Here is a 12,401-nt window from a genome sequence, read left to right on the forward strand (position 1 = left end):
TGACGTCCAAATCTGAGCCATGAAGTCTGCAGCTTTTTTGCTGTCCTTTCATATTCCTGCATCGCCAGGGTTTAAAAGCTACTGTACATTTGTGCACGGGCTTTAAAGCAATATCAAAACTTGCCAAGCTCATTGCATCCATCTTTAATTGGAGCAAATGTGAAAAAGTAAAAACTCTCGCACCTCATTAGCAGCAGCAATGGAAGGCAGCGCCATATTTATATCTAGCATTGCTCAGCAATAAGCAGTTCCCCGCTGTCAACAGGGATTCTTCCCCTACTGAGCTCTTGTCTGAACACTGAATAATCTCCATCTATTAGGCTTTATTAAAGTTCTGAATGTGCTTTATAGCAGATAATGAAACAGAGATCACATGTAATATTTTGAGAAATATTTAATAATATCTTTACAGACTGACAAGTAGTTTATTGTGTAGTAGTTATTACAGAAAGTCTGACATCAACTCCTTTTCCTCTTTCTGTTTCCTTTTGCTTATCACACAATTCATATATAATATAGTAGGTTAGATATATGAAATATCACAACCCCTTTCTAATCTCCTGCCCGCCCCCTCTCGTTGCTGCCTGGAGATAAAGATAAGCTGTTTTAGCCAAGTGCATTGTGTGCAGAGGTGTAAATCATTTCGATTCCCGTACTGAAGCAAATTGATTTACTGTATGTATTTCCATATTTGCCCGAATTGCTTGTCAGATAAACTACTCGCCCCAGTAACATACTGCACATGTGTGTGTCATCGGCTCCGCACAGTGTGTGTGCGCGTTGGTCGCAGGAGGTGTTGATCGAGATGTGTTGCGAATATGGCTGCCATCGCTGCCCCTCTCATGTTGGTACTTGGAATCAGAGACTGCAGTGTTCTGCCCTTTCTCACTCCCGTACACACACACACACACACACACACACACACACACACACACACACACACACACACACACACACACACACACACACACACAAGCTTGCCCTCACACCTCTCTCACTGCTACGTGTGAGATTGTGCTTTACGACGTGATTGCTTTTGTCACCTAATGAGGCGAGGCAAGCATACCGAGGCAGGCATCCAAGAAAAAAAGGTGTCTCATCCTACACATCGAGCTATTGTCCTCCGCTTCAACTCCATCATCTGCCACAGCCAGAGTCTTTTTTTTATCAGTATCATAAATTTATCAATTTATGATGATATAAAGCTCCTAGAGCCTTAATTCTACTTACAAAAGTGTTATAACAGTGTCTAAGGCCCATTGTATGTGATGTAGCAAACCTTTAGTTTGTTTACTTGGCATGTTTGTGACTATTCTACCTTTGAGGAGCTTATACCTGACGGCAGAATCCAGAGCACCTGTCTCTCGTGTTTGTTCTGTGTCGGATCTGCGTGAAGATGCAGTGCAACCTTTTTCCCAGCAGAGAGAGCTCAAGCTAGGTGCCACTGTTGCTGGGCTTGGTCATCTGTGGTCCTGAATATTTTGTCATCAGTTCACAAGAGATATTTACTCCATGCGGTGCAGTTGACATTTTAGGTTTCCATCCAGTATATCCAGTATCTCCCTCCACTGGTTTTTATTCTTTTAACTAATATACAAGATTGTATTTATTACTTTCTGTAGCCTTGCTCATGATTTAAGTGTAATTTAAGTGTGTAAAATCCACCTTAGAATTTGCATGAAATATGACCATTGTCTCTTTGTTTTCATCTCCTACCTTCTATGTTCTCTTCGGAAAGCTTTCGCTCTCTACCCTTCCTTTCTCAGAGTTAAAACACCGGAAGAAGTAGCACTTTTGCAAGGTCTCACACGCAGACGTGAGGCAACATTCTGGTCAACCTGCATGTTATTGGAAGGGAGCGTCACATGTAGACAGCTTTTTAGTGATTTGTCCTTCACACGGGACTGCACTTATCTGACAGTCTGCGCTTTTACTCAATTTAGGGCACTTTGCTTAAGAACACTTTTCAATGAGAGTAGTTAGAGAGTAGTTGAGAAAAAAACACGGACGATTGTCAACTAATTTCCTCCCTCTCTTTCTACTCTACGTGTTTACAGTACGCTGGAAACGACTTTCGACACAACGGTAACCACCGAGGTCAACGGGCGGAGCATGCCAGGCCTCGCTGCACGCTCCTCCCCCATGGCCTGGCGCCTGGGCCCGACCCAGACTCCGCGTCTACAGGCGGGCGATGCCCCGTCGCTGCCCGGCGGCTACGGGGCCCCTAGAGCGAGCTCCACAAGCACCGGCACCAGCACGGGGCGCTACAGTGGGCACACCGACCCCTCTAGGTGTGTGTACGGCACGAGCAGCGGCATTGTTGGGGGGCGGATGGATGATACTATGTTACAGATGTCATCAGTTTTAATGAACAGTGGACTGCTCTTTGGCAACATTTATACAAGTGCCTCTTCAAGACGCAATTTTTCATGATTATCAGTACAACTGACAGGTTTTTGTGTGTCTTATAGTTTGAAAAAGTACAGAAATCCATGGTTCTCTGTGTAGTTATATTGTTGCCAAGGCCTTCCTAATCTTTCTTTATATCATTATAAATAATCCGCTGACATCCACCAAGGCTGTCACTGGAAAGGAAATGTTCGAATAATTCATCATGGTAAACCTTGAGCGTTCGCAACACCATGAAAGGAAATGCCATCACCGACTTTCACAAAAAACATCACACAACACAGTGTGTGTGTGTGTGTGTGTGTGTGTGTGTGTGTGTGTGTGTGTGTGTGTGTGTGTGTGTGTGTGTGTGTGTGTGTGTGTGTGTGTGTGTGTTTGAATGTTAAGTGCATACACTTCTATTTGGCAAGTTTGAATTTCCTAAATAAAAGAGTCTGGGGGTGGGGGGTGAGGCTAAGGAGTACTAGGACAGGAAGATGAGTGTCTGAAGGATTAAGGAAGCGTCAAAACTGGAATTGTTGTCAACTGGTGTTGAGGTAATTAGCTAAATTATTGTCATAATTAGCTCAACGCTAATGATCTCCATGTCCTATCAGGCGTGTTTGATACCTATGTGGCAGTAGCTTTAAATCTTGCCATCAACAGTACACAGTAGTTCAACTATTCAGCTGTTTTTATAAGTTTGGAAAACTGAAAGTCAAAACTATATTTCTTAATGAAGTTACTGTGTCCATCCATCACTGTCCTCTGTCTGTTTTGATTTAATTGTTATACATATATATATACATACGTATTCTAATTGACTTTTTTTGCTGTCCTCTAATAAACCATCCTCTGACAGGTACCTTACAGACGGGGGTCTCCATTTGTATGCACGGAACGCCGGCCGGGCCTCAGACGCGGCTTCTCCGCGGGAAACATCCCAGAGAGGAGGCAAAGAGATGCAGGGTGACGTAGACAGGTAAGGATGGAGTCCGTCATTAATGCTGCACTGTTGACGTGCAACGGTCTGCGGCCGGAGCCAAATGAGGTTTCTCGCTTTTAGGATTCATCCAAGCGCATTTTGCATTCAGAGTCTGCATTTTACATCTCGATTTTCCTTTCAAACGGACATTTCCTTTTGCAGAGGAAATGTAGAGTTCAGGCTCCATTAGGTTCGCTTGTTGCCAGTCACTTTTCAGCTGCAGCCAGGTTGATTAGATAGGTTAGGTAAGGCAAAATGAGTTAGGTAAATAAAGGAGAAGATGTGTTTTGCAGGTAGTGTATGTACAGTACACTGCAATAAGGATGGCACTAAGGTTTAAATTAATGTAAAAATGTCTTACATTTATTGTCTTATATGTGTCTTATATTTTTTACCTAATTTATAATATACTGCAGCATCAGTCACTACTGGTGAATCAGCCAGTCAGACCAGTAAGCCAGGGGTGAGTGCGATCGTATCTGGGATTAGGTCATAGTCAGACCATGCCAGACCTGACCGAAGGTTCAGAATATACCACTAAGCAGCCCCCTGTCAGTCAGATGAATCTGCTTGTCAGACTTTGACGCTGACCCAGTGGGATGGGTTGGTTAAGAATAAACATGAATCCTTTTAAGTGTCGCTTCTATTTGCATTTCATGTCAGTATTAGTTTTTTTTTGTCTCTGCCTAAATTTGAAAACTGTAGAGCTGTTCTCAGCGAAATTCTGTTTTGGCATATGGGCCTCAGGGGCTCCAAGGAAATATTGATGCCACCTTTTCTTTAAGTTGCCTGAGGCAATAGAATCCCAGTAGGATAAAGGAAGATCCCCTGAGTTCCTCTGGATTCTTATCCTTTTTTTCTTGCTTCACCATTTTGAATCACATTCACACACAATTCAAAAATAAAGGGGGTGCCCCCCCCCCATTGCCTCTCTGTGGGATGTTTCATTGTCAAAGCTAAAGGAAAGACATCCATCACCAGGTTACACTTCTTCTGCCCGGCTTCGGCTTCCTCCTCAGAATTAGATGTTGCTTCCACGATCGGTTCCTTTTCTGTCTCAGAGCGTCTGTCGTCGGAATGAGAGCGATGAGTGGCAGATAGGGCCCAAGTTCAAACAGTCTGTTCCATTGCTTTAAAGAACTCTTCACCTCTCCAAATGGACAAACACTCGAAGAACAAATACAAGCAAAGCTGTAGGCAGATTTTTTAGGTTACAATACAATTATGCAGCAGTAAATAGGATGATACGCTTACAGTACACAGCAACATGCATGTGCTCTATTGCTATCGACTGTAAACACACAGTTGAACTAGTGCACGTCCCTCGATCCCCAATTCTCCCAGCACCCTGGCAGCAGCAGAGAGGGTCCCTGGGAGGCGGAGGTGGCCCCCGTACGTTCGTTGAGCTCTCTCAAGGCTCATTATGCTCCATGCTTTTTTTCCGTCCACAGCCACTCCCCTGGCTGCCACCCAGGACCAGCTTTATCCCAAACCCACAGAGCCCCAGAGGACATTCGTCTAAATGACTCATCAGATTAAGACTTGGGGCCAGCAGGTGAATGCAACCATCTGGGGCTGGACCCGCATGGAGCCCTTGTTTTTGCTGCAGTAAACCTTCCATGAGAGTGCTACAGTAGGAACTGGGCGGTGTTACATACTGCTCACACCCGGTCCTTGATCTTTGTTTACCAAGTAGGAAATGCTGTGCTGTACAAGCGGTGGTGGCTGTTTGCTTGGAAATTGAAGGAAAAGGTTAGATGTCAATTTTAGTGGCTTTACTTTGATGGGAATCCACCTGTGCGCAGGTTGAATGTTGAAATAGAATTTCCTGTAAGCGATCATCTACCCCCAAAGCGACTGAACAAAACCAGCTTGGATCCCTCTTCTGATCTGTCTATTTCAAAACAATGCCTCGGCTAAAAGCCACTGTCTAAAAATACCTCCCTGCCATGCAGTATAAATGAGCGCGTGCTTGTGGCTCTACTGTCAGGAAAAGATGCCCAAGGAGAGTGTTTTGACACCGACAAGCTTCCCTGTTCTTAGCAGAGACATGAATAAGTAACAGGGCCTCGCTTTTAGCACCCGGTGTCTCATGTGCATGAGGCCGAATGTCTCTCTATCACTCTTGCTCACTTACTGTACGCTCCAGTCAGACTCTGGCAGCTGACTCTGCAGTTTTTTTTTTTGTTTGTTTAAAGCTGGGAAGGACCGGAAAACATGTCAGCGCATCTGAACTGTGTGATTGTGGTTGGATTGTCCGCACTTCTCCTGGTCTATGCAGCATGCGTGCTTTGCCGAGCAGCAGGGTCTCGGCTGTCACTCCGCAGAATCGCACAGCTCGTCAGTGCTGCCATAAGCAGCGAGCAGATTTGGAGAAGAGTTTTTTGCCATCAGTGACGAAGCTAGTCATTATATAAAAATGTAGCTCATCTCTGCCAAGGGCACCTCTTTAGATGGAAACACTCTTGCTCACATCGCACCTGAAAACTTCAGCTCTCAACATCTCTCCTTCCTAGATTTCAAAAGTCTTTCTCTCTGACACGTGTTTGTCTTTTTCACTCTATCTATCTTTGTCAGACACACACACACAGATACGTTTAAACTAAAGTTAGCACACTGTGGTTTGCTGGTAATTGGAATAAGTTCTCCCGCAGATTTGAAGACCCAGCTGCGACTTGCTCTCGTGTGTGTGCTGGGGCGAATGCGCGTCCCCGTTCATGCAGGTGTTTGCTTTTCACTGAAAAAACAGCGCATCAATCAACTGTTCGTTCGATAGAGGGCGGATGGGAAAGCTTTTGCAGAACAGGAACAATAGGAATAGATTGTGTTTAGCACCTTCTCCACTTGAAGCTGGTGTAATAATTTCCACGCAAAAGACATTTGACTGTAAATGGCAGAAATAAAAAACTTTAATAATTGAAAGATCATGCAGTGAAAGTTGGATAATGACAATATAACTTTTTAATATGGAACCAATTGACAAAAAATGAAATCTCGTGCACTGCTTAATCCCTAAAACACTCCCATGACCTCTTTCCCCTGACTCTATTCATCATCTGACAGGCCTAATGAGTTTGTTAAGATAAGAATCGACCAAGCTCTTATCATTGCTGATTCATTTTCCTGCCATGGCGCCTGTTTCTGTTGTGGATTAGGTAAATGTAATCTTGTTAACGGTTTATGGGATAATCACGGCAGTCCAAAGATTGATGCAATAATTGTGTGTTTCCCAACAAGTCAGACTCTCTGTTGTTGGTTTAGTAAGTGTCTTTCATTCGAGGCCCGGATCTGGCATTGTGCTGGCTATCGAGCTATGGGCGCGTACTGTAAGTGGCCTTTGCTTTGTTTGCCAGCTGTGACTCCAACAAACCTCTCTGCTGGGACGTATTAGCGTTCAGTCCTGACTGCATTGCAGCAGGAAGCCGGGATGTCTTCACCGGCCTGTCACTGCTTGGCAACAGATGCGTTTGCAGCCCGTCACCCCAAGGTCGCACTGTTCCTTCCCTTTAATTGAGTTGTTCTGAGATAAAGTGCATTCCACAATCAGGGACACATTTAATTAGGTTTTTTTTTGTAAACATTCACTTGACTGTGCCTCACAATTATGTGGACAAATGACGAATCTCTACATCCTTGCCCTAGATCATCCTTTTGTTTTTGATGTATACAGAAAGCTATACAGACGTAGTTTCCCGAGACATCTGCGCATTATGCATGAGATTACTTCCAGTCAGAGGAAGATGATTCCATTCAGTCAAGCACTTCCTTCGTGATTCAACTCGATTCGGCATTGTCATCCTCTGCTAATTAACCCATGGTAACCCGCTGCTGACGACAAGTCTGATCACTCCGAGGACCGAGGCCCAAACTTGGCAAGAAGGGGAGGGGAGTTGAAGAGCCAACCCCCCCCCCCCCTCCACCCCCACCGGCAAGCGACAGCACAGGGTGAAAGTGGAGGAAGTGAGGCAGTCCTTTCCTCCTCTCTCTCTCGTTCCCATTTCCTCTCTGTACTCCTTCCCCCTTCGAGGTGTGGCTTTGCCTCCCGCGGCAGCAGGCGTGGTAGGAAACCCAACCAAAGCCAAACACACAGCATCCATCCCTCTTTGGAGGGGAGTTGAGTTGAGTCTACATCCTAATCTTCTGTTTGGAGCCTCCATCCGATGTGTGTGTGGGACAGGAAGTTCGAGGTGAATTGCACAGATGTAAAGCGTAATTGCAGGAGCTCAGTGGCGTTAACTGGGATTATAGCACAGACAAACAAGGGTGAGTGCCTTCCTTTTTATGTTGCAGAGCCTCGTCCTTGACGTGCGCGTCCGTCTTTGCATTTAAAAAATGTCTTCATGCGACAGATCTTCAGGTCTTTGCTACGTTATTCTCAAAGCACTTAATCTTCCTGTGTGTATTAATACACACTCATAGACAGTACTGCTGGCTACACGAGTTTTGGTCTCACAATTTATATCACATGTTTTATTTTAGAGGCAATGTCTATATTGTCATACAGCCCACACACACATACCCTTTACTGTCAATCAAGCAATAGCAAAAACTTCTTTTGCTTACCAGATCAAATAATGGGGATTTATCTTGCATGTCAATGTAATTTCTAGACGTTCTTATATAAGTAAGTAAGACAGATGTCATACAAGTAAGCCCAAACTGGTTGGGCTGTATATGTGCAGTGCCGTGGGTTACGTAAGATAAAGTATCCTACGAGTAAGCTTTGCCCCATTGTAGCACACACAAAATTCCCCCCGTAAATATTTTTAATCGCTTCCTCAATTTCTAATTCATCTTCACGGCATAAAATAGCCACTGGTGTTCATTGGTCACTGTTTTGGTTCGATCTTGATTCTCAATTCCTGTCGTGTCCATGGGAAGAACAAGACCCTGTGCGTTTAATATTGCATGGGATAATGCAATGGTTGAATAGAGCCACAGCAGCAGGCGAGCAGGTATGTCCTGCAACACCACAGGGGAAAATCAAGGTTTTATTATAATATATGCAAAGGAAATGCAAGATGTTTTGCAGATAGATGTTTATTTCTTTTTTGCTCTATTTTTTTAATTTTTAAAACAAGGGATTTTAAAACAGCTCAAACCTATTTATAGCATTGTACTGTTCCACACATTCCATATGTAGGATATTATGGCCTAAGGCTACACAATTGTGTTTGCCCAAATGACAGATCCATTACAGTTTCATTTTGAAGGGGAGACTTTGACTTTCCCATTTCCCTGCTTTGCTCAAGAAACCTGAAGAAAAGCCCTACATCCTGCACCGTGGCATACAGCCAAGCTTTCTGTGCTGTACTTTGTCGCTCATTGTTAATTTAAGAAGTTATGACACAAAAGTTGGACTCATCCACCCCCTTGCTTGTGGGGTTACTGAGTTTGCATGTGCTGTTTTAAAGGATGCCCCCCACCCTCATGTAGGAGAAGTAGTGACGTGAAAGCAAATGTGCAGGGGTTTGAAGGGAGGAGGTTGGGCAGAACCTCTGGAGGAGCCAATTTATTCATGTGATTCATCATGACACTGAGAATCCCAGGCAGGTGCTAGAAGCTGTGGAAGCTTCTTCTAGGTGGCTTCTTCGTTGTTTGCAGTCTCATTCAGCAAGTTAATTTTATTTGTTACTGTGTTTTCGTAGGTCAATTTGGTAATTAGATTAAGTTTGCTTCCAAAATATTCATAGCATATTCACTGAAGTAAATGGAAAAGCTAAAGGGCATCTTTATCCTTTGTGATTATGACTCAAATATCCACTGATTATGTTAATTAAGCAAGAATCTCCTTTTTTTAATCATTACCCGCAGTTCCAACTAATGCTCCAGTGAAGAGATTTAATTCTGTATCATAGGGAGCACCCCAGGAAGAAAAGGGTGAAATGCTGCAAACAGGGGAAACCTCACATCTTTAGATAAAGATTAGAAGTCATCATCAGCCATCTGCCTTCTCTGGACGCGTTACGAGATCGGACCTCTTGACTGACCAGGCATTTAACCACATAAGTGTGCCGCACTTGCGTTTATCATCTTCAATTTGTCTCAGGCTTAATAATTATCGTTAACAGTGATGTGGAAAAAGTGGGCTTACTTCTGCCTTAAAAGAAGCGTGAATAAAAGTATAGGGGTGCCGGTAGGCAGAAGGAGCGATCAGCGCTCACAAATAGCCATCTGTGCCTTTACTCTCTCCAAATCCTAATCTTTAAAGCGTGTTTCTCCATGAGCGGTTTATGCTTGCAGGAACCAATATTTTTATTTCAAATAAAAACAAAGACAGAGATTTCAGTGTGTACTGTTAGAAGGCACCTGAGGTTTCAGTTGCTGGCTTGTCAGGTTTGGCTGTCACTGCCTCACTTTTGGTTTCCCTTCGTTGCTCGTGACGCAAGTAAAGTCGAGCAGTAGGCTGACTCTAAGTTAGTTTGTCAAGGTGACCCTTTAACTTCTGTCACTGTCGCAACTCAAAACCCAAAGAACATTCATAGTCAAGTCAGAAGCATCAGGCTGCTGACAGAGGGTGCTCCTCCGATTCAAAACCAAGTACTAAGATGTCAGACAGAGAGTTAAATGCCTATCACAGGAAGCGATTAAAGGGATAAAAGCTGGGCATGTTTTAAAGCCGGCTATTTCCAAAGGCTTTCTGTGCTAGAGAAATCCGTTCAGCACAGTAAACAGAATCCAGTGCTTTTATTAGAGACCCATGGCGAGGCTGGAGATACAGCTCAAAGCTCCGTCAACAGCAAGGGTGTCTTTTATTCTTTGTGAGACGAGACCCTCGGTGTGTTTAATGTCAGTCTACGAGACAGGAAAATCAAATGGGTTGGGATGTTTAGCAAAAGACAAGGGGCTGTTATCTGTTTTCGCTGCACAAAAGAATCATGTCAGACTAAATGTTTTATTTAATGTTTAGCATATTGTTCTCAGCTATATATTTTCTATTCTAGAAGACATCAGAGATGGATGCATATATGAGTCAGTGTCCAATTTGACAAATGCTGCTCATTCAGAATGTGACATTAGGGGAAAATCGATTTTGCTCTGCAACAGTGGACAACTGGGCCACAAGGTGTCGGGCACTGCACTGCATTAATTATGACCCATTACTAGGTGTCGTCTTTATAGAAGCTGTCTATTCATTAAAATGTCCTTAAGTGTTTTGGACCAGTATTTATCAAAAAATGCTGAATGATTGTTTCGAGCACAGAATCCCGTGGAGTTATCAACTTCATCCCCCCAGGCAACTCCTGTACGCCTTCTCGGGTCTGCAGCTCGCCCACATTTCCCTCGTTTTCCTTGTTGTCAGCCTTTTAAAAATGAGTCATTATTTCGTTCATTTCCAGGCTGTCTTCAGTTTTCATCCTAAACCCTGGTGATTTACACTGTAGGTAGTGTATCATGTCTTGTCGAAGCTATTTACATTTTTATTTTAAAAAAGGGCTTTAAGAAATTGCAGGTTGTGTTTGGGATTAGTCAGATGGAAGTAATTAAACATCTGTTGTGAATTTCTGCCTACCTAAGTTTTTGTTCACTCATTTTTGAACGCTAATTTTGTTCTCATTGATCAATCTCATTCTGAAGGGTTGGTTCTATTTGATATGCAGATTAACAGCGGGTGTCCTGTGTAGACACACGTCTATAAAGGCAAACAGCACAACACGAGATGTGATGCGTTGGCATGGAAACCAATAATATCTGTGTCTGCTGTACGCATATGTGCGTGTATGTGTTTAAGAGAGAATGTGATTTATTATGTCTGAGACCAGAAAGTTCACTTGCAGATTGGAGAGTGTGCAAACTCGAATACTGTGTCTTTGTGGGCTCCAAAGCTGGAGGACAGGTGTTTGCATTGAATGAATTACATACATTTACATTTATCAATCCTTTGCCTCTCCTACTGTAGTTGGGACGACAGCAGCTCCGTAAGCAGCGGCCTGAGCGACACATTGGACAACATCAGTACTGATGATCTAAACACGCCTGCTTACTCCACTGTCAGCTCCTCACGGAAAAGCAAGGGGGTCCAGGTAAGGAGACAGGCTCAGACCTCTGAGCACTGCTTCAGCACCTCATATGTCATAGTTAGTTAATTAGTTAAATCTGGCCTAATAAAGCTAGGATTTGAGACTCCCTTGCCTCAAATTACTTGACATATTAACTCAACTGATTTAATCATTTACATGTTAAGCTACATGAATGTTAATTTTGCATAAAACCAAGGCCAGCCTGTGTGTGAGCTCCACAATCACAGCCGAGGGAATTATGAGTGCATTAAAGGCCACTGCTCATCTCAGCTATCCACAGAGGCTTTCTGCTGTATTCTGCCAAGTTTCTTTGGCCCCTTATGAACAGACTGAGATCTTAAGAGACTTTACTGTTACTAAGGAGACCAGCCATCTGTCAAGGTGGGCTAGTTATCACGGCTGTGTGTGTTATGGGTGTGGGCTTGCTAGTGCTCTATGTGTCCCAAAAGTGGAGTGCTGGGCACCGGTGATTCCAAAGATAGCTATGACTTCACACATAGACACACACCGTGCTGCTATTAGACAAGGGCGCGAGGTGACTGTGAGTAATCTTACCTATTAAAAAGTAGTACCACAATTTCTGGTCAATTTAAGGATATTTTCTTCTATTATTTACACTGAAACATCCACTAATTTGCCCTTTTCGACATCTATCAATTTATCCAGTCCCAGAGAGGAAGCAGATCCAAGCATGCAGAGCAAGAGGTGAGCAGCAGCTGGGCCGGAGCTGAGGACCTAAAGAAGGTAGAGGAGGAGCTGGACGCAAGCATGGACCACAGTAGCGGATCTTCTCGATGGAAGCCATCATCGTCATCCTCTTCGTCTCAAGCTCAGGGCCAGTATGAGGATTCTGGTCAGAAGGCCGCTGCTCTGGCCCAGATGTCCCAGACAGGCTCATGGAGGAGGGGCATGACAGCCCAGGTGGGCATTACACCGCCCAGGACCAAGGGTTCATCATCTGCTGCCCTCAAAACACCAGGTAGGTGTTTGATCAGAATAGTAACATA

General features: G+C 43.9%; 1 protein-coding gene across 14 annotated transcripts in view; it reads left to right on the forward strand.

The window, feature by feature from the left end:
• Nucleotides 1-12,401, forward strand: part of nav3 (neuron navigator 3) — a 128,743-nt gene that overhangs the window by 87,930 nt on the left and 28,412 nt on the right. For all 14 annotated transcript variants that reach the window (XM_055511339.1, XM_029160316.3, XM_029160317.3 and 11 more), the window contains 4 exons: nucleotides 2,058-2,291; nucleotides 3,251-3,370; nucleotides 11,274-11,397; nucleotides 12,061-12,373. In XM_055511339.1, the coding sequence (XP_055367314.1) occupies nucleotides 2,058-2,291; nucleotides 3,251-3,370; nucleotides 11,274-11,397; nucleotides 12,061-12,373 (791 nt within the window). The remainder of the gene's footprint in view (nucleotides 1-2,057; nucleotides 2,292-3,250; nucleotides 3,371-11,273; nucleotides 11,398-12,060; nucleotides 12,374-12,401) is intronic.

The sequence above is a fragment of the Betta splendens genome, chromosome 9 (genome assembly GCF_900634795.4).
Source record: "Betta splendens chromosome 9, fBetSpl5.4, whole genome shotgun sequence".
Lineage (NCBI taxonomy): Eukaryota > Metazoa > Chordata > Actinopteri > Anabantiformes > Osphronemidae > Betta > Betta splendens.